Source organism: Martes martes, assembly GCF_963455335.1.
Source record: "Martes martes genome assembly, chromosome: 7".
In the NCBI taxonomy this organism is placed as follows: domain Eukaryota; kingdom Metazoa; phylum Chordata; class Mammalia; order Carnivora; family Mustelidae; genus Martes; species Martes martes.
The window spans coordinates 59,796,464-59,816,724 of record NC_137894.1 but is presented as its reverse complement, the minus strand read 5'-3'; the positions used below and the strand labels follow the sequence as shown (position 1 = coordinate 59,816,724).

Below are 20,261 nucleotides of genomic sequence, written 5' to 3'. Positions count from 1 at the left end.
CTTCAGGGTCAGAGGGTTCTATGCTCAGGACCCTTTAAGACTTTGCCCTGTGTGTCTCCTCATCTGGCAGTTCAGTCATATTCCTTAATATTCTTTTCTTTTTAAAAAATATTTTATTTATCCATTTGAGAGAGAGAGGGAGAGGGAGAGGCAGGTTCCCCAAGTGGGTGCCTCATGCGGGGCTCAATCCTAGGACCACCTGAGCCAAAGGCAGACACTTAACCAACTCAGCCATCCAGGCACCCCATCCCTTCAATATTCTTTGTAATAAACCAATAATCTAGCAAGTAAACTGTTCCTAAGTTCTGTGAGCCATTCTAGTAAATAACTGAACCCAAGGAGGGGCGTTGTTGGAACCTCTGATTTCTAGTTGGTCAGAAGCACAGGTGACAGCCTGGGTCTGCAACTGGCATCTGACGTGGAACAGTCTTGTGGGACTGGGCCCTTAACCTGTGGGATCTGATGTTATCTCCAGGTAGATAGCGTCAGAATTTAGTTAAATTGTAGGCACCCAGCGGTGTTGGGAGAATTGCGTGGTTCGGGGAAACTCTCCACATGTTTGAAGTACAGAGTATTCTGTGAATAGTAAGTAAAGGAAAACAATTTTTTTTCTCAGGTATCTAAAATAGTCAAATACATAGAAGAAGAGAGTTGGGGGTAGGGGGAAATAGGAAACTGTTATTCAATGGGTATAAAGTTTTAGTTACGTGAGATGATTAAGTTCTAGAGATCTGCTGTAAAACATCGTGCCTATAGTTAACTACACAGTACTGTACACACAGAAATTTGTTAAGGGGTAGATCTCATGTTAAGTGTTCTTACCGCACGGGTGACTGGGTGGCTCAGTGGGTTAAAGCCTCTGCCTTCGGCTCAGGTCATGATCCCAGGGTTCTGGGATCCAGCCTCACATCGGGCTCTCTGCTCAGCAGGGAGCCTGCTTCCCCACCTCTCTCTCTCTCTCTCTCTCTCTCTGCCTGCCTCTCTACCTACTTGTGATCTCTGTCAAATAAATAAACAAAATCTTAAAAAAAAAAAAGTGTTCTTACTGCAATTTAAAAAAAGAAATTAAAACTTCTGAATCAAAGGACACTATCAACAAAATGCATAGGCAACTTACAAAATGGGAGAAAATATTTGAAAATCATTTATCTGATAAGGGTCTTATATCCAGAATATATGAAGAGCTCTTATAACTCAACAACAAAAGACAAACAGCCCAATTTAAAAATGGGCAAAAGACTTGAAAAGACATTTCTCCAAAGATATAAAAATGGCCAGGAAGCACATGCAATGATGCTGAACAGGGAAATGCAAATCAAAACCACAATGCAAGAACACTTCACTTCCACTAGGCTGGTTATAATAAAAACAATGAAAAGTAACAAGTCTCGCTGAGGATAGAGAAATTGAAATCCTTGTGCATTGCCAGGGGGAATGTAAAATGGCTCAGCCACTGTGGAAAAACAGTTTGGTGATTCTTCAAAATATTAAAAATAGAATTACCATATGATCCAGCAGTTCCATTCCTTAGTATATACTCAAAGAACTGAAAACACCTATTCAAACACAAACTTACACATGAATGTTCATAACAGCACTACTCACAATAGTCAAAAGGTGGAAACAACCCAAACGTCCATCAACTGATGGATATACAAATGTGGTATACCCATATGGAGTATTATTCTGCCATAAAAAGGAATGAAGTAGTGGGGAGCCTGGGTGACTCAGTTAGGCTGAGGGTCCTGGGGTTGAGCCTCACATAGGGCTCCCTGCTCAGCAGGGAGTCTGCTTCTCCCTCTGCCTCTCCCACTGCTTGTGCTCTCTTATGCATGTGCATAGTCTCTTAATAAATAAAAATCTTACCAAAAAAAAAAAAGAAGGAGGAATGAAGTACTGATACGTGCTATAAATTGGACAGACGTTAAAAACATTATGCTAAGCAAAAGAAGACAGACATAAAAGGTCACATACTATATGATTCCATTTATATGAAAAGTCCAAAATAGGCAAATCCAGGGGTGCCTGGGTGGCTCAGTTGGTTAATCGACGGCCTTCGGCTCAGGTCATGATCCCAAAGTCCTGGGATCAAGCCCCGCTTCGGGCTCTCTGCTCAGTGGGGAGCCTGCTTCTCCCTCTCCCTCTGCTGCTCTGCCTGCTTGTCTCTCACTCTCTCTGTCAAATAAATAAAATCTTAAAAAAAAAAAAATAGGCAAATCCATACAGACAGAAAGTAGATTAATGGTCACTAGAGCTAAGAGGAAGGGGATATGGGGAGTGACTGTTTAATGGGTATGGGTTTGGGTGATGGAAATGTTTTAAAACTAGGTGAGGTGATGCTTGCACAACCTTGTGAATGTACTAAATGCCACTAAACTGTGTATCTTCAGATGGTTAATTGTACATTATGTGAATTTTACCTCAATTAAAAAAAAAAAGGTAAGAAAACCCGACACACAAGGTGTTAGAAAAAAGGATATATTTACAAGCCAGCAAGTTCCTTAACTCTAGCTAGAGGGAGAGGAAAGAAGAAGGAGGTAGCAAGTATAAGGAGATCCTTTCAGAGCCCAACCTCACTCCTGTAGAAACCCTGAGTACCAGGCCATGAGGTCAGCTCCTACTCCATGGCCCATTCCTCTTCCAATTCAAGAAGCAATCCTCCCATTGGCCATAGCCCTCAGTCTTCTTGCCAATCAGCCTGTGCCCAGGCAGGCATCGGCGAAAAGTACTCAAAACCTGGCCCTTTATAGCGCAGAGCATGCAGGAACATCACAAGGTCCTGGGGCAAGGGGTCCTGGCGCACCAGCCGGCACTCTGCACAGAGAGGGTCTATCTCTTGATTCACAACATCTGTTTCAGCTGCCTTCTCTGGTGCCAAGGCCGTTGTGTCCAGAACCCGAGGAGCTGCCTCAACTGCTCCATCCATCTTCTGGGCAGATGCGGTCAACTCTTCTAGGTGGTCCTTGCCCAGCTCTGAGGAGGCAGCAGTAGAGTCTATGAGTCCTGGGGACAGATCGCCCTCACAGAGATCTAGCACATCCAGGCTCTGTTTGGCCTGGTGCTCTGCTACAAGGTCCCGAAGCAGTTCCTCATCTGTCTTGGGAATGTGGCCACCCCGACCCCGAGAGGGGCCCCATGCAACTGAGTTGTAGATGGGGTCATTGAGGATGGGGTGGCCCAGGAACTGGAGGTGGACTCGGATCTGGTGAGTGCGGCCTGTGAGGGGACGGCACCGCACCACACTGGAGTGGCCATTGTAGCTCAGTCTCTGAAACACTGTCTCACAGGGCTTGCCCCGAGCATCTACGCGGCACACCCCTACCTTGTAAGATACCACCAAGATGGGCTCTTTGCAGGTCACTTCCTCAGCGGGGAACTCCCCCTCCACCCGGCACACGTACTCCTTCTCCAGCTACATAGGAGGGAAGAGGGAGAAAGTCAGCACAAAGCCTAAATTCATGAAGTTCAAACCCAGTACAGTGATGAGAAATGCATCAGTGTCAGATGGAAGAGGATGCAAACCCCAATCCACCATTTCCCAGTTACATGATTCTGGGTATAATACTTAGCCTCTTCGAACCCCATTAACTTGTCCAGAAAACATTAAAACTAGAAAAGCATTGAACTCACTGAACTCACAGGACTATTATAAGGATTCAGTAACTTAGACTCTAATGTACTTTGTACTGAGCCTGCTACATAGTAAACACTCACTAACTGTATCACAATCAGATCCAGAATTACAAGTCTTAAGACCACAGCCACTACCATTTAACTCTTCTACCCAAGCTTCTTCAGCCTCATCCAGAAACTTTCTACCAAGTAGGTTCTCACCACAATCTTAAAAACTTTCAGCATAGGGGCGCCTGGGTGGCTCAGTGGGTTAAGCCTCTGCCTGCCTCTCTGCCTACTTGTGATCTCTGTCTGTCAAATAAATAAATAAAATCTTAAAAAAAAAAAACCCTTCAGCATAAACAAACAAAATAAAAAACACCTTGGTCAGCTGGTCAGCACTTTGAAACTTCCAAACAGCAAACTACCAACAGAGGCTGTATACATGCCTCTCTAAAGAGCTTTTGAAACAGAAGAGATGGGGCGCCTGAGTGGCTCAGTGGGTTAAGCCTCTGCCTTCGGCTCAGGTCATGTGGGATCGAGCCCCACGTTGGGCTCTCTGCTCAGCAGGAGGCTGTTTCCCCCTCTCTCTGCCTACTTGTGATTTCTTTCTGTCAAATAAATAAATAAAATCTTAAAAAACAAAAACAGAAACAGAAGAGATAATAACCTGTCTTTGGTATTTTCAGTGCTGACCTTCCTGAGGATAGGAAGCTTGGCCAGATAACATGAAGGCCCACTTAAACAGAACTCAGTGACACACTTGACATAGAGCATTCGTGAGCCCAGGAAATGGCATGCAGGAGACAAAAGCCCAGCTCACCTGCCGGTCCCGAACCTGCTCATGAATCCTCTCTGAGACAGCCACTGTCTTGGCAAACATGAGGACCCCCGAGGTAAGGCGGTCAAGCCGATGCAATGGGTGTAGCTCTTTGAGTTGGTGCTCCTTGCCCAGGATGAAGATGACAGTGTTATGTCGGAAGCGGCCACAAGGGTGGACAGGAATGGAAGAAGGCTTGTCTACAACCACCACATCCTCATTCTCAGCAAGCAGGCGGACAGGCTCTGCCGTGACTGGTGGCTCGTGCCTGTGCACCCTGTTCCTCAAGAAGTCATTATCCTGCAAATGACACAGGCAACTCATCAGACCAGGGCTGGGCAACCTGTCATCAACTTCACACAGCTTCCTGTTCCTTCCTGACACAGAATGGTCACAGTACATCCTCCAGCAGAAAATACAGTGTGCATAGTATATTCATTGTATAAAAATATAGACAGACATACAGGCAGAGGGCAGGTATTGGAAAAGTACTAGAAGGGTATTCACAAAAATGTTTTGGTGGTATTTCTGGGTGGTGGGATTATGAATGTTTTTTTGGTTTTGTTTATTTGTATTTTCTCTACAAAAAAAGTTACATTTAAAAGACAAAGTTTTCTGGGGCACCTGGGTGGCTCAGGTCATGATCTCAGGGTCCTGGGATCGAGCCCCGTATGGGACTCTCTGCTCAGCGGGGAGCCTGCTTCCTCCTCTCTCTCTGCCTGCCTCTCTGCCTCCTTGCAATCTCTTGTCTGTCAAATAAAAAAATAAAATCTTAAAAAAAAAAAAAGATAAAGTTTTCTGTGGTGCCTGATTGACTCAGTTGGTGGAGCGTCTAGCTCTTGATTTCTGTTGGGGTCATGATCTCAGGGTGGTGGGATCAAGCCTCACCTAGGGATCCCTGCTGGGAGGGGAGTCTACATAGGATTCTCTCCCTCTCCCTTTGCTGCTCCCCTGCTCTCTCTCTCAAAATGAATGAATGAATATCTTAAAAAAATAAAAGGTAAAGTTTTCTAAAATGGAGGGGAAAAGGCTCCATAAAATCATCACTTATATATTGTGACTTTGAACAAATAACACTAAGCTGTAAGTCCAAACATCAGGTCTCTAGACTTGGATTTGCCACAGGCTCACTGCATGTCACTTAACTTCTCTGGGCCTCAGTTTCCTCATCGAAAAATGTGAGGATTAGGCCAGGACTGTACTTCTCAAAACAGAGATGGGAGAGGGGATTCAAACCACTCATTCCCCAAATGCTGAAATCATCTTGTCTCCCCTCACAACAAAGTGTTACTGACAGGGTGTCTGGTAACACTTAGCTGTGATGGAATGTGAAAAGGTCAAAGCACTGGGCTAGACAATTCTAGTCTCTTTACCTGACATTCCCCAATTCCATCGTCTCAGGATCTATGATAAATAAGTAGTAGTTACAAGAACACAGGCTTTGGCGGTCACACTGTGGCAGGTACTTAACCTCTCTGAAGTTTACCTTAGTTTTGTTTCCTCACAGGTAAAATGAGATGGCAATACCTACCCCACACGGCTGTCGTTAGAATTTAATATTAATTACTAAAACGCTTACCTCTGTGCCAGCACACAGTAAGAAGACATAAACGACAGGCTCGATTATTACTATTTGTACAGAGATCTACAGCGCAACATAACGATCAGTGCCAGTGCCACAAGACAGTGCACAAAACGAGCTTTAAGAATTTCAACTTCTGTTCCCCGGAAACAAGGAAGCCGCCTGGATGCAGGGGATATATGAGCAGAGTTTTGAAGCAGACTACTTTTGCAGAGATGGGATACGAGCAGTGGGCTAAAAGAGTGTTCCAAGTTAAAGCGAAAACGCCTCAGAATTACCTCGATTTTACTTCAGTATCTATGCCCTATTAACTCTGAAAAGACCCCCGCCCCCTTTTCGCGCCCTCTTCCGGCCGGCGCCATCAGGACTCCACCTTGAGCACAATGCTGAGGTCCTGTACCCGCTCCTCGTTGAGATGCAGGCGCCCCTCCCGGACTGCGGCCTCATAGTAGGCCAGGGGCTGGGCTCGGAATTCGGTGCTGAAGACATGCAGCAAGCTGTGGCCCACCCAGCGGCCCTTGCAGTAGGTCCGGAAGTCAAAGTAATAAGGCCGCACTTTGCGCAGGCCGCCTTCGAAGTAGTAGCTGGTCTCTGCAAAATGCTCATCGCTGAAGCTCACCCCTGCCCGCCGCTTCTTCGGGGGTGGCACGACGCGCTCCCTGGTGGCGTCCCGTCGCTTCTTACGCTTGCCTGGGCCCGAAGGGGCAACCGGGGCCTGCTCCTCGCTCAATGGGGTCTGCTTCCCGACCACCTGGGGCGGCTCCACTCCCGCGCCCACAGGCTTCGGACTTCCGGAGGTCAGCTCACTCGCTGCGTCGCCACCTGCGTCTCCGTTTTGTTGAACCGGAGCCCTCAGGCCACTCGCTGCCTCGGCCCCAGTCGAGAATGTTTCCGCCATCGGACCCCAACAACTACCCCAAGTCCTGGCAGAGGTGAGGCGCCCGAGGTTGAGGTACCCTTGTAGAAGAACTGGGAGCCACCGGCAGCCGCCCGGCCACATGACAAGCCGGCCCCAGGTCCTGGGTCGCGATGTGAGGACGTCACCGGGTACGAGCCAATCAGCGAGGCCCAGTGTCGAGGCGGGGACTGAAAAGAGAGGGAGTGACGGAGAGAGTTAAATGAGCGTGGTTGAACGTGTTGAGTTGCAGTTGAGAAGCAGTGAGAGTGAATATAGGAGTCAGTTCAGTGGGGATGCTGTGAGAATGACTCATCAAAAGTGTAGACTCCATGTAGATAACGCCCAAAGTCCCTTGGGTCTGGAAAATGAAAGGAGTTTTATTCAAAACAAATCAGAATGAGGATTGCTGAACTCAGTATACTAAGAAGGGCAGTGTTGTATACTTTAAAGGGTGAATATTATAGTGACTTATAACTCAATAAAGCTGTTATATGTGTATCTAAACATGCACAGCCCAGAAGAAATGTCTTCACATATATCTTTCCTGAGAACCATCAGAAAGCTCTCATTTGCCTTTCACGCGTTCCTGTCGGGTTAAAAGGGCAAGTGGATCAGAAGTATTTGTCAGCATTCTTAAATGCAAAATACAAAACCAATTCTGGTTAACTTAATCAGAGAGGCAATTACTGAAAGGGTATTAGTGCCTCATAAAATAAAGAGAGCTGGAGAACAGGTTCAGAAACAGCCAAATCAAGAGAAGACAGGCCTCTGTGAACCAGCTACATGACAAAAGGGTGAATTGTATGGAATGTGAATTCTATTTCAATAAAGGTTTTTTTTTTTTTTTTTAAGAATGTTTTTCCTAATGTGTCTGAAGCACAGACAAGGAATGAGATATTGGAATGTTCTAGAGAGGAAGTCCTTGTGGGATTGTATAAAGCCTTGCTCCTCAAAATGCAGTCTCTGGATTAGCAACATGGGAAACACCTGGAAACTTGCTAGAACTGCAGAATCTTGTTCCTTCTTTCCTCCTGAACTACTGAATGAGAATCTGTATTTTAACAATATCTTCAGATCTTATGTCTGTATATTAACATTTGAGAAGCGCTGGTAGAGACCACGTAGAGTAGACATTTGTCATTTTGGGGGGATATCCAGCATCTTCTTAACACTCTTCTTTTGTGTGAGGAATTTCCCACATTATAAGATGTGGAAACCAGAAACTGGACTTCTCAGATTCCCTTACAGCCTGGGCGTTCATCACCTGGGCTCCATTGATCAGTCAGGGCCATTAGTTCAGAGGCACACAGTAGAGGAAGCAGGCACAGTGTAGAGCCCGTGTGTGACAAGATAGCATTGGAAACATCTGATTCGGAGAGCTAACAGTAGGGGAAATTCTTGTGTCCAGTGGTCAGTCAGCAATGCCAGCTGCAGTATCTATGTATATACAGCGGGAACAGTGTCTAAACCTCACCAAGGGACTCAGGAAATCCCCCAATGCCTTTGAACATAGAGGGAGAGGGGGGAGAAGCAGACTCCCTGCTGAGCAGAGAGTTGGACATGGGGCTCAATCCCAGGACCCTGAGATCATGACCTGAGCCAAAGGCAGATGCTTAACTGAATGTGCCACCCATGCATCCAAGACATCCTCATCCTTGTTCAAGATATTTGAGAGGCTACATTTGAAATCAAGAGTTTGTTTGGTGAGCAGATTATCAGAGAAAAGGGCATGAGTTTAAAGGTCATAGAGTAGCTTGATGAAACACCTGTAAACCTATGACAGTGACCCTTTCTATGAATCAGATGCTGCCAGATTCATGTCTCCAGTTCCAGTGGCAGTTGGAGGACTCTGGGGAATCTCTCACTCATAGACTTGTCCCCCAACTGCCTACTTATTTCCTATGAATAAATCCTGAAAAAATCTTGCCTATTATTTGCTCCTTTGCTTTCTAATCTTCTTGCTTTCCACTTCCTTCTGTTTGCATATGCTAAGGATGGTGAAGGATGGTTATAAATATGAACAGCAGAGTTCCTCAGAGTTCCCTTTTACATGGTGGTAGTTACTTACCATAACTACGCTGATTGGCTTTGGATACATCTAAAGGCTATAGCCTCAGTCAAGTTATGTCTACTGATGGTTGGCTAATGCCTTTGGTCACATGTTTCTTTGGGAGAGAGTAACTGGCCTGGAAACTGGGGGTGGAGAGTAGGGGAGGAAGGGTTGCATCTTAGGGAAATGCTAAGCTCTGAAAGATATAAAAAAGACATCTCCATCTTCTTCTTTTTTTTTTTCCCCAGCATGGAGCCCAAAGCAGGGCTCAAACTCACAACCCTGAGATCAAGATCTGAGCTGAGATCAAGTTATACGCCTAAATGACAAGAGCCACCGAGGCACCCCCAAAGTCATCTTCTTTAAAAAATCTGACATACTCCCTTACCATTCTCTCCTTTATTTACACTGGCCACACTTCTGTCGTATCTTCTATAACTCTTTGCTGTTATTTGTAAAATTGTCTACCCCTATGGTGCACCTTCCTACATTTAGCTGTAAAGACTCTGGGACCCATACAAACTCTTACCGGTCTCGAATTACCGCTTAACACAAGTCTTAGAACAGAACAGGAGGTGCTCGGTGTCTATTGACCAAACGAATAAAAGCAAGCCTAACTTGGCTAATGGGACCTGGGTCTCCTGTAAGACTAAGGAAAGTAGTCTCCTCCCTCCCCATTCGAGCCGCCGGAGTGCTCTAATTTGGGTAGCAAAGGGCTGAAATTTTCAGAGACAAAACACCAACCCAGACGATTGCCGAGGAGGTGAATTTGCTCAGGTAACCAAGAAAACTCAAAGACCTGGGCAACTGGGCTTCCCTCTCCGAGAAGAGGATAGCTCGAGGACTCGGTCTCCGGGCGAGGAACGCTTAGGTAAGACGCTAGTGGAACCTGTCTCAGAGAAGGTGGGGGCCCAGGACATGTGACTCCACGGTATCCCCGCGACAAGTCCCGCCTACCTCTTTTTCTCAGTCCGTTCCTCACTTCCTTACCCGGCCGAGCTCCTGTCAGCCAATCCACGCACAGAACATCGCCATATTGGGCGGTGGTTGGAGGACTCCCGGGGTCCGTCACTCGGAGACTCCACCCCCCCTGTTTCTTCCTACCCTTCAGCGCCGGAACTTAGCTGAACGTTTGTGAGCTGGTGGGCAGGCGTTTGCGGTAGGTGAAGAGGGTCAAGGTGCCCAGCGTTTGAGATCCTCGGCCCCAGGCCCATCCCAGGATACCACGGAGGGACCTCGGGGTCTGACTTCTCCCCTCCAGCCAGTCTGTGAGGCCAGAATGACTGAGCCCCGGGTCTGAACGCCAGGATTCCCTGCGCTGTTCTGGACTTCCTAGGGAGGAGGGGGGGAAGGACCCGGGCCCCCGTGCGAGGAAAGTTTTGGTTTGGGTGGGTTCAAACGACTTCGGGGTGGGGATGGAGGTTTATCGTGGACCCTGGCATCAGTTCTTCCACGGCCGCTGTGACTTATTTGTCCCCTCTTCTAGGCGCCTGCTTTGGCTGAACTGTCACTCCTGGAATTATTCAGACCTTACCTCAGGCAGCCTTCCTAATCTAAAAGGTCCCTCCTGAAAAGAAGGTGTCAACCATTTTGTTAAGACTAGATAATTGTGAAAGCCCCAGGCAGTGTGGTATTGGATAAGAACGTGGATTTTGGAGTGGCACAGGTCTGGTTTCCAGTCAAGGAATCACCATATATCAGCAAGGGACCCTTGACTAGTTACCCTTCTGATCCTCAGTTCCTTCATTTGTAAACTGATGGTAATGTCTCTCCCAGTGTTTCTGCCTATTAAAATAAGAACTTGTAAAATAAGAATAAGGTATATAGTCCAGCTTTTCTACATGTAATGAGTAGATGGATTTTTGCATATGACATTTCTTACAGTTTTCACCAGGAAGCATTTTTATTATCCTGGTGTATTTGGAACTCTGCAAGGCCTTTAGTTTGTGTCCTATTGAAAACAGAATTTAATTGGCTTAGGACAGGATGGAGATCTTTGGAAAGAAGTGCAGCATGGTTGTCTCCACTGGGAATGTCTTAGAAGTGTGTGTGTGTGTGTGTGTGTGTGTGTGAGAGAGAGATATGAAATATATAACATAAAATTGCCATTTTAACCATTTTTAGATGTGTAGTTCAGTGACACATTTGGTTGTGCAACCATCTTGATCATCCATCTCTAGAACTTCCCAAACTAAAACTGTACCCATGAAAAAGTAACTCCCATACCCTCCTCTGCCAAACCCCTGGCAACCACCATTCTATTTTCCAACTCTATGAATTTGACTGTAGGTACTTCATTTAAGTGGAATCATTCATTATTTGTCCTTTTGTGTCTGGCTTATAGGCATTTCATTTTTAAAAAGAAACTTTGTTATGAAAACAACTTGAGTGCAGAGCCAGAAGAGGAATCCAATTACCCTTTTGTCATCTTTATATTTGTAACATAGGAATCTAATAAAAGACTTTTTAAGTTTAGAGAAACTTCTTAGAAGCCTATAACGTTCTTTCACTGGGTAAACAAATATCTGAGTACTGCATACTTATAATATATCCTTAAAGCCAGTCCTTCATGTTTTTCAGCTCAGATTCCAAATGAAAATGTTTGAGAGCATTGACTCTACAGCCACAAGATCTGGCCCTGATCTTTGGGCTGAAATCTGTTCCTGTCTACCAAATCCTGACCAAGAAGATGGTGCCAGCAATGCTTTCTCAGACTCCTTTATGGATTCTTACCCTGCGGGCACAGGCCAGAGGGAGGCCCCAGAGTTTGCTGTTCAGCCGGCTACAAAGCCTTGGGCTCCCTTGCAGGATTCAGAAGTGTATTTAGCAACTCTAGGTAAGTTAGATGGCTTTTTTTTTTTTTTTTTTTTTTTAAATCAGAAGTCGGTGGTTTTAAGGAAGCATGTTGGCATGTGGAAGTTCAGTTTCATCACCTGGTTTCTATTCTTTTTTTAAAGGTTTTTAGTTTATTTATTTGACAGCAAGAGAGCACAAGAGCCACAGGTGGGTGAGGGGGAGAAGAAGGCTCCCCACGGAGCAGAGAGCCCGTGGTGGGGAACTTGGGGCTTGGCTCAGATCTCAGGACTCTGGGATCATGTCCTGAGCCAAAGGCAGACGCTTAACCTAACCGACTGAGCCACCCAGGCGCCCCTCTATTATTAATTATTATTTTTTGTCCTCACCACATGTATTCGTTAGATGTAAGTCTAAGGGGTTGTTTCGGGTTGGTTGTTGGGAAGAAGCACCCTTTACTTTTTTTTTTTTTAACCTTTTTTTTTTTTAAGATTTTATTTTTTAAGTAATCTCTACACCCAACATGAGGCTTGAATTTACAACCCTGAGATAAAGAGTTGCATGCCCTACTGACTGAGCTAGTCAGGCACCCCAGGGGCACCCTTTTCCTTGTATATCCCTTTAAAGAGTCTTTGTTACCTCCTGCCTCTGACTGTTTCATCTGAATTCTGCTTCATTTCTTGGCATCCTATGGAACCCTCTTGCCTTTTATCGGTTGCCCATATATTCAGATAACTCAGACGTGTCAAACATTATGCCATCCTGAAAGAAAAGGTCCCCAGAACTGCACATGGATTCCTGATGAAACTCTTATATTGAAAAACTACTGTTTAAAAAAACTATAATATTAAATGGATTGATTGTTGGAGTCGGAGCATGTTGACATAAAATCATTCTACCTCATGTTAGTCATTTAATTCTTCTTTAGTCATTTAATTTTTTAAATATTTCCTCAAATAGCTGTCTTGTGTTAGTATTTAAGTGTTAGTATTTAGAGAGACTCCGAATGGAAAGAGAGTCAGGTTGTCCCATGCAAGGGGAAAGAAATGTATCAGTCTAGGGAAGTGATTGCTTTAGAATTGTGGTATCCTTTTATTATTAAAAACCCATGAGGCCCATCTATGTGTCACAAAACCAAACCTGGGAATAATCATTTGAGGAAGGAAAGGCAATTTAGGAAGAAGCTTTTGAGGAAGGGCAGAAAGAATCAGAATAGAGTTTACATGATCTCTAAGAAATACCTTGGAAAAACAAAAGGAGTTTTGTTAATGATGTATTGGAGGAAAAAGATGTGGGAAAAACACAAGTGGAATGATGGATAGCAAGAAACATCCAGGTGTAATGTGAAATTTTTCTGGAAGCCACCAAAGTTAGGATAGTAATACTTGCAGCTGTGGCCAAGGAGGTTGACAATTCTGTTCTGTGGCAGTCAGAACATCTGCTTAATGATAAGGAGAAGCAGCAGCAACAGTCTAAGAAAGCTGGAGAACCAGATCCTATGGCTTGTTGGTACTCTGTGCCCAGGGGTTGTAAGAAACTTGCATGGATTCGGTGATGATTTGATTGGTGAAGACTGGTTTGGAAGGTTGAAACTCCACAGATCTTGGGGCGCCTGGGTGGCTCGGTGGGTTAAGCCTCTGCCTTCGGCTCAGGTCGTGATCTTAGGGTCCTGGGATCGAGTCCCACATCGGGCTCTCTGCTCAGCAGAGATCCTGCTTCCCCCACTCTCTCTGTCTGCCTCTGCCTACTTGTGGTCTCTGTCTGTCAAATAAATAAATAAAATCTTTAAAAACAAACAAAAAAACTCCACAGATTTTTTTTTTAAAGATTTTATTTATTTATTTGTCAGAGAGAGAGTACACACAAGCAGGCAGAGAGGCAGCGAGAGAAGCAGACTCGATCCCAGGACCCTGGGATCACGACCTGAGCCGAAGGCAGCGGCTTAACCAACTGAGCCACCCAGGCGTCCCTCCACAGATCTTTTCTAAAATCAGTTGAGGAGATGATTAAGGGGCACCTGGCTGCTCAATCAGTAGATCCTGGCTCTTGATCTCAGGGTTGTAAATTTGAGCTCCACATTGAGGTAAAGATTACTTTAAAATGTTAAAAAAAAATTTTTTTTTTAAGATGATTAAAATTTCATTCTCTGGGGGCACCTGGGTGGCTCAGTTGGTTAAGCATCTGCCCTCGGCTCAGGTCATGATCTGATCCTGGGGTCCTGGGATCAAGCCCCATGTCCTCCCTCTCCCTCTGCCACTCCCATGCTTGTGCTCTCTCTCTTTCAAATAAGTAAAATCCTTAAAAAAATTTTTCATCCTAAGGGTGTCTGGGTGACTCAGTTGTTAAGCATCTGCCTTCGGCTCAGGTTGTGATCCCAGAATCCTGGGATCCAGCCCCACATCAGACTCCCTGCTCAGCGGGAGGCCTGATTCTCCCTTTTCCACTCCCCCTGCTTGTGTTGCCTCTCTCACTGTGTCTCTGTCAATTAAATAAAATCTTAAAAAAAAAAAAGTTTTTATTCTCTGAAGGATAAGAGCCGTTTCTGTGCCTGTGGCAGAATCTGGGAGACAGTAGCAGGCAGGCTGGGAGTATGCAGGGGTGCCTCTTTCTGCCTGCACAACTTAGATCACACCTAATTAGGGACTGAGCACACTCAGAGAGGGGAAGACTTCTTTTTTTTTTTAAGATTTTTTTTTTTTTAATTTATTTGACAGACAAAGATTACAAGTAGGCAGAGAGGCAGGCAGAGAGAGAGAGAGGAGGAAGCAGGCTCCCCTCTGAGTGGAGAGCCAGATGCGGGGCTCGATCCCAGGACCCTAGGACCACGATCCGAGCTGAAGGCAGAGGCTTTAGCCAACAGAGCCACCCAGGCGCCCCATGGGGCGGGGGGGAGACTTTTTCAAGCCCCAAAGAGTACCTTTCACCTTTAGAACCAAGGGAAGACAATACAATGATTGTTTTTATTCCCAGATAGACCTGAATCAAAAAGAATGTGGGGCACCTGGGTAGCTTAGTTGAGCATTCCACTCGTGATTTTTGTCAAGGTCATGATCCCAGAGTCATAAGATTGAGTCCCTGGTTGGGCTCTGCGCTTGGCAGGGAGTCTGCTTGGGGTTCTCTCTCTCCCTTTCCTTCTGCTACCCACCCCCCATGCCTATGTATGCTCTTTCTCAAATAAATAAATAAATCTTAAAAAAAAAAAAAGACTCCACTATGAGCAGCAATTAAAAACTTAGCCAGCTCAATGTGAGATCCATATAATTCTTTTCACATCCTCAAGGAGGCAAAAACTCCTCAAATATTTAACATTTATCAAGTACAGATTTTTTTGCATGGGTGAGCTCCTGGTGGTAACTTGCAGCAACTAAAGGTGCTTTTTGTTTTGGTATGTGGGTGCTAGCTGATGTGGCTTGTTTAGAAATGAAAACAGGATTGCAAATCATAAAGTTTCAATTGGGTCTGGGCTTGATATTCCTCCTCCCCTTCCAAAAGGCCATCATTTACCCATTCATTATCATTGAAGGCAAGACTACATTAAAGGAGAAGGCAAATGGTGATCCCCTTCCTTCTATTCTTTAGTTGTTCCTAAATTACACTTAAAATGCAAAGGAGAGTAATTAAACATCTATCATCAGGAAGCCATGTAGATCACTCTCACTGGGATTACAAAATGTTTGTTTTTATTAGGTTCCAACATCCAGGCCACAAGTTGAGTAACTTTTAGAAATGCTGGGAGATTGCCTTTCTTTAATCAAGAATTTAATCACTGATAGAGATTTTAAAGGTCTCTTCTTACTGAGTTCTCATCAAGTCAATTTTAGTGTGTAATGAACCATTGGATCTTTCATCATTTTCTCTAATTCTTTCTCATGAGATTTGGAAATTTACTTCTTGTCATTATAAGAGAAAGAAAAACCATTAACTCCTCAGAGAGACTATTTTCAAGGAGTTGACACATGTCAAGCCAGGGAAAACAAGTAATGCCTTCGAGAGATACCTGCTGGCTTCTGCGATTTCAAAGAAAACGTGCCATTGATTTATTTATGAGAGCCTATGGCCTTTTTCCTCTCTGGGTTTAAACATGTATTTGATACAATACAGAATTAAGACATGGTGAAGGAAAAAGAGAAATGTATATTTCCCTTTACCTGTCCTCAAAAAAAATGGGCTCTTTTGCAGGGAGTGTGGATGTACTCATTAGTGAGAGAAATTTTAAGTTGTCACCTTGCATTTTATTTTATTAAGATTTTATTTATTCATTAGAAAGAGAGAGAGAGACAGAGCACAAACAAAGGGAGAGTCAGAGGGAGAGGTAGAAGCAGACTCCCTGCTGAGCTGGGAGCCTGACTTGGGGTTTGATCCCAGGACCTGGAGATCACTACCTGAGCTGAATGAAGGCAGACACTTAACTGTCTGAACCACCCAGACGCCCCTGTCACCTTGCATTTCAGATTTAGTTTTATTTCATACTCACTTTCCTTGTTAAGCTGCTTCTCCTCTTCTCTTTAGAGAAGAAGCTGAAAAGAATCAAAGGTTTAAATCAGGAAGTGACTTCCAAGGACATGCTTCGAACCTTGGCCCAAGCCAAGAAGGAATGCTGGGATCGGTTCCTGCAGGAGAAGTTAGCATCAGAATTCTTTGTGGATGGACTTGATTCTGATGAGAGGTAATTGGTTCTCAGTCCAGTTCCAGGTGACAGCATTGCATTGGGGACATTTCTCTTTCTCTAAAGAATTCGGGGAGAGTGACATTTGAGTCCAGATACTGGTTAATATCAACGTCAGCTTTTCTAAGCTCAAAATCGTCCTTTTGACGGATGCTCTATTTGCTTAGTCCAGTAGCAGGTGTTGATAATTATTATTTTTGCAAAAGAGCAAATACTCCGCCTATATCTAGATCACAGATTGAACAGAATTGAGGAGAAAGCACGGTCTTCATTCCTAAGTATACAGCATGCTTAAGAAAGTTGTAACAATCAACAACTGGAACTGTGTCTTACCTGACTCGCCATCGCCTTAGAGAGTTCCTGTCATATCGCAGGCATTCAAATTAGTATAGACTAAATGAATGAATTTCTTAAGCATCTGCTGTGGGAAGGCACTACTCATGATGTTATGGGGCTGAGAGTGCTGGGGTGGCGGGGAGATGTAAGGAAGTTTTAGTATCCCTCCCCCATTTTTTTTTGGTCCCCACAACTATTTGGGGAGAGACAACAAATTTTTTTTTTAAATTTTATTTATTTATTTGACAGACAGAAATCACAAGTAGGCAGAGAAGCAGGCAGAGAGAGGGGGGGAGGCAGGCTCCCTGCTGAGCAGAGAGCTCGATGCAGGGCTTGATCCCAGGACCCTGAGATCACAACCTGAGCTGAATGCAGAGGCTTAGCCCACTGAGCCACCCAGGCGCCCCGAGACAACAAATTTTTATAAAGACATACCTAACGAAATAAGGCAGCATAAGAAAAGAGCTGGGTGAGTGGAAGTGACAGAACATGCTTTGGGAGTTGAGAGACTCTTGAGCTTCTTGTGGGCTCTGGTGTTTGTGTCAGAGAAGAAGGTAGGACTTGAGGAGTATCTGCAGATGGGCTGGATGCAGAGAGGAGGAGAGGGCTTTCTGCCACAAAGAGAGGAACAGTGCTCGACACCTGAGAAAGAGGCTCTGCCACTTCCTGGTTGTATGTTCTTGAGGAAGTAACCTGGGTGTGCCTCAGTTTCCTGCTCTGTAAAGCAGGAATAGTAGCTCTTCCCTCATCATGCCGTTGGGAGTGTTAAAGGAGTTACAGTGTCTCAAGTGCTTAGAACAGACCCGGCACCTGGTAAGTACAATGTAAATGTTAGCCATGAGTGTTAGTCCTACCAGAATTTTAAAGTTCAGTAAGAAATAATTCAAAATAAAAAATAGGTGAGGGAAGTAAAAGCCTGAATGTTAACAAAAGGTCTTAGGGAAACATCACCTAAGTTTGCAACACATCGTTAACATTGACTTTAAGAGTCCCATGATGTCAGATAAAATGGCTGCTGAAGTTGGGGACTGTAGGTGAATAAAACTTGATAGTTACATTTTACTGTTCAACATACAAAGCATTTTCACTTACATTGTCTTAAATACTGCATTAGTGTGCCCCCAGATTCTTCAGAAATTAATGTGACATCTAAAGTCAGCCCAACTACCTACCTTCTGAGGGTTCAGAAAATCATACACATTTTGCTCTTTTCTGTCTCTGAAGACTCAACCCAGTTGAGCCTTAAACTCCCCCAAACACAAGAGACTTGAAGATGCACACATTCCCAACCCATCGATCATTTGGTATTGTATTCTCTCTCCCCTTGAATGTTTGCCTCCTTTCCAGTTCTGAGAAGAAAAAACAAAATTTGCTCCCGCATAATTCTCAAGTAGGACTTCTTCTTTTGAAAGCAGATCAGCACCAAGGCTTGAGTTAATGTTTCTGTGTGTCTGTCAGTACCTTACAATGATGTGATGATGTTCCCTTTTCTGTAGAAGTGACTGAAACAATTCTGTGAAAAGCGTGGGAGATGAAGATGAAATGCTCCTGGAGTGCCCTGGGCTCCTGAGCTGTGGGCACCCGTTCCCCTGAGCCGCTGTCTGTGGGAACACTTCTTTCTATGAGTGTTAGAACAAGCGCATCAGAAACAGTAGATGGGTGTTTATTTGCAGACTTCAAAGTTTCTTTTTTAAACAGAGGCCATCTTATAGTGGAACCTTGTGGTTCTTCACATATGTGAAGGCCACAGGTAGGTGACTCTCCTCCTGGCAATGCCTTTGGCAGAGGAGTAATGGGCTGAGAAATCCTACTGTCTATCACACGATTCTGCCATTTTAGTAGTCTAAAACCTGCTGGTGATGGCTTGACCTCTTGGCTTAAGACTTTGGGCTATTGAAGAGCATAGAATAAGGCTTCCGTTATTTGTCATCATTTATAGTTTACCATGTATATCTCGTAAGCATTAGAGTGGAGGGTCTTGGGTACTTAAGGAAGGCGAGAGGGGGCCCTTCCCCTCCTCCTCACAGATCCAAACCCAAAAAGAGCCCTCTGGCACAGTGGCTATTTCTCTGTGGGAGAAATTGCCACGCAGATGTTTCCATCTTGGGGACTTGCCATAGGATGAAGTAAACAAACAAAAAAACCCCACAAAAATGATGCTTAGTGCAGCTAACTGCTTTAAGTATAATGGAGTCTCGGAGTGCCTCAGGTATGGGAGATTTCAAGATGCTCGCTAATAATTTGGTATTTATTTAAATGTTTCCTCCCTTGGACAATTCCCTCTCTGGTTTTAAGGGAAAAAAGACAGGACCGAGGCATAAGCTCTTCTCCAGCTATTCTTGCCAAGCCTTCAGAGGCTGTGCGTTTGAAGGGGGCCTGGTGCTGCTTATAGCCAGTGCCCACTGGGGGTAAATTATGCCGCTGAGCTGCCAGGATGCACAGCTGTCAGAGGGGTATCGTCATCCCCCCGCCCCCCCTTAGCAGTGAAAAACAATTGTAGGAAGAAATTGGTGGTGGGCGGGAAGGCAGCATTTGAGTAACTGAGATAATCATTAAGTAATTAATCAGCCGGGTCTGACGCAGCCGCCCTTTCCTCCTGCTCTCTCCTAGCACCTTGGAACATTTCAAGAGGTGGCTCCAGCCAGATAAAGTAGCCATCAGTACGGAGGAAGTCCAGTATCTGATTCCTCCAGAGTCCCAGGTTGAGAAGCCAGCGGCTGGGGACAAGCCAGCAGCAGCGGAACAATAAATTACACACACACACACTGAGCAGCTGTCTTCGGTCCAGAGGGAACAGCAGAGAGCTCAGTGGAGCAGCAAGGAGAAATCTAGGGAGGGGGGAAGCCCACCCTCCCACTCAACAAAGCAAACAGCTGTGGGCCCCCAAGGACTTGCTTGGGGCTGGCGTGTGTGACTGTCGGATAAAGTGACTGCCCCAGTGCATGCTGGATCAACATACTGCTTTCCTCTGGGTCTCACAGCTTGCCTGAGCTCTGTCGCTGCAGGTGAGAAGTCCGCTAAGACTCTAGTGAAGCAGCAAGTATGAAAGTATTTGGAGAAACCGATACCCTTGGGTTTAATATATAAGCTAAGTGAGCCATATTTTTTCTTTCCTCTTCTGGATGTTCCTGCCTGCATTCCCAGCATTCCCTTGGTTAATTGTCAGGGGTGAGTGGGGCCAAGGAGAATCAAGTCTGCCTCCTTGGGAACCACAGCCCACGTGGGGCTTCTGGAAGTTTGTAATAAATATAGGGACTTGAGGAAAAGAGGCTGCGCTTTTCACTTTTCTTGGGTCTGGTTTGTTCTTTGTGGAGAAAACGGGCAAAAGTGTGAAAACTTGGGTGTTTGTGTGTACATGTCTATTTTTTATTTCATGCATGGTTTCTCCCCTAACTTCCTCTTGAACTTAAAAAGGGCCAGGCTTCAAATTAGACTTGTAAATATGGTGTTGGTATTTGACACCACTCCTGAATAGTTCCAAGCTCACTTGTGGCAGTTTTCCTG

At 45.0% G+C, this 20,261-nt stretch overlaps 2 protein-coding genes across 3 annotated transcripts; one reads left to right on the top strand and one right to left on the bottom strand.

The window, feature by feature from the left end:
- Positions 1-2,468: 2,468 nt before the first annotated feature.
- On the bottom strand, positions 2,469-7,022 carry RPUSD2 (RNA pseudouridine synthase domain containing 2). The gene is made up of 3 exons (XM_080808840.1): positions 6,388-7,022; positions 4,436-4,732; positions 2,469-3,412 (listed from the first exon to the last, which is right to left on the bottom strand). Exons 1-3 carry the CDS (start codon positions 7,012-7,014, stop codon positions 2,678-2,680), a joined length of 1,659 nt encoding a protein of 552 aa, XP_080664966.1. The 5' UTR covers positions 7,015-7,022; the 3' UTR covers positions 2,469-2,677.
- A 3,027-nt stretch (positions 7,023-10,049) lies between these two features.
- Positions 10,050-20,026, top strand: CCDC32 (coiled-coil domain containing 32). Of its 2 annotated transcripts, none has more exons than XM_080808633.1 (4): positions 10,050-10,121; positions 11,543-11,798; positions 16,265-16,421; positions 19,368-20,026. In XM_080808633.1, exons 2-4 carry the CDS (start codon positions 11,555-11,557, stop codon positions 19,504-19,506), a joined length of 540 nt encoding a protein of 179 aa, XP_080664759.1. In that variant the 5' UTR covers positions 10,050-10,121; positions 11,543-11,554; the 3' UTR covers positions 19,507-20,026. The 2 variants fall into 2 exon arrangements, with proteins under 2 accessions (XP_080664759.1, XP_080664760.1); XM_080808634.1 differs by having other exon boundaries at positions 10,076-10,121; positions 11,548-11,798.
- The last annotated feature ends 235 nt before the right edge of the window (positions 20,027-20,261 follow it).

Coding starts and splice junctions, on each gene's coding strand:
- RPUSD2 (XM_080808840.1), bottom strand. CDS start 7,014: ATGTGGCCGGGCGGCTGCCGGTGGCTCCCAGTTCTTCTACAAGGGTAC. Junction 4,733..6,387: donor ACCTCAGCATTGTGCTCAAG/GTGGAGTCCTGA, acceptor TGTCATTTGCAG/GATAATGACTTCTTGAGGAA. Junction 3,413..4,435: donor AGCAGGTTCGGGACCGGCAG/GTGAGCTGGGCT, acceptor CCTCCTATGTAG/CTGGAGAAGGAGTACGTGTG.
- CCDC32 (XM_080808633.1), top strand. CDS start 11,555: ATGAAAATGTTTGAGAGCATTGACTCTACAGCCACAAGATCTGGCCCT. Junction 11,799..16,264: donor AGTGTATTTAGCAACTCTAG/GTAAGTTAGATG, acceptor TCTTCTCTTTAG/AGAAGAAGCTGAAAAGAATC. Junction 16,422..19,367: donor GGACTTGATTCTGATGAGAG/GTAATTGGTTCT, acceptor GCTCTCTCCTAG/CACCTTGGAACATTTCAAGA.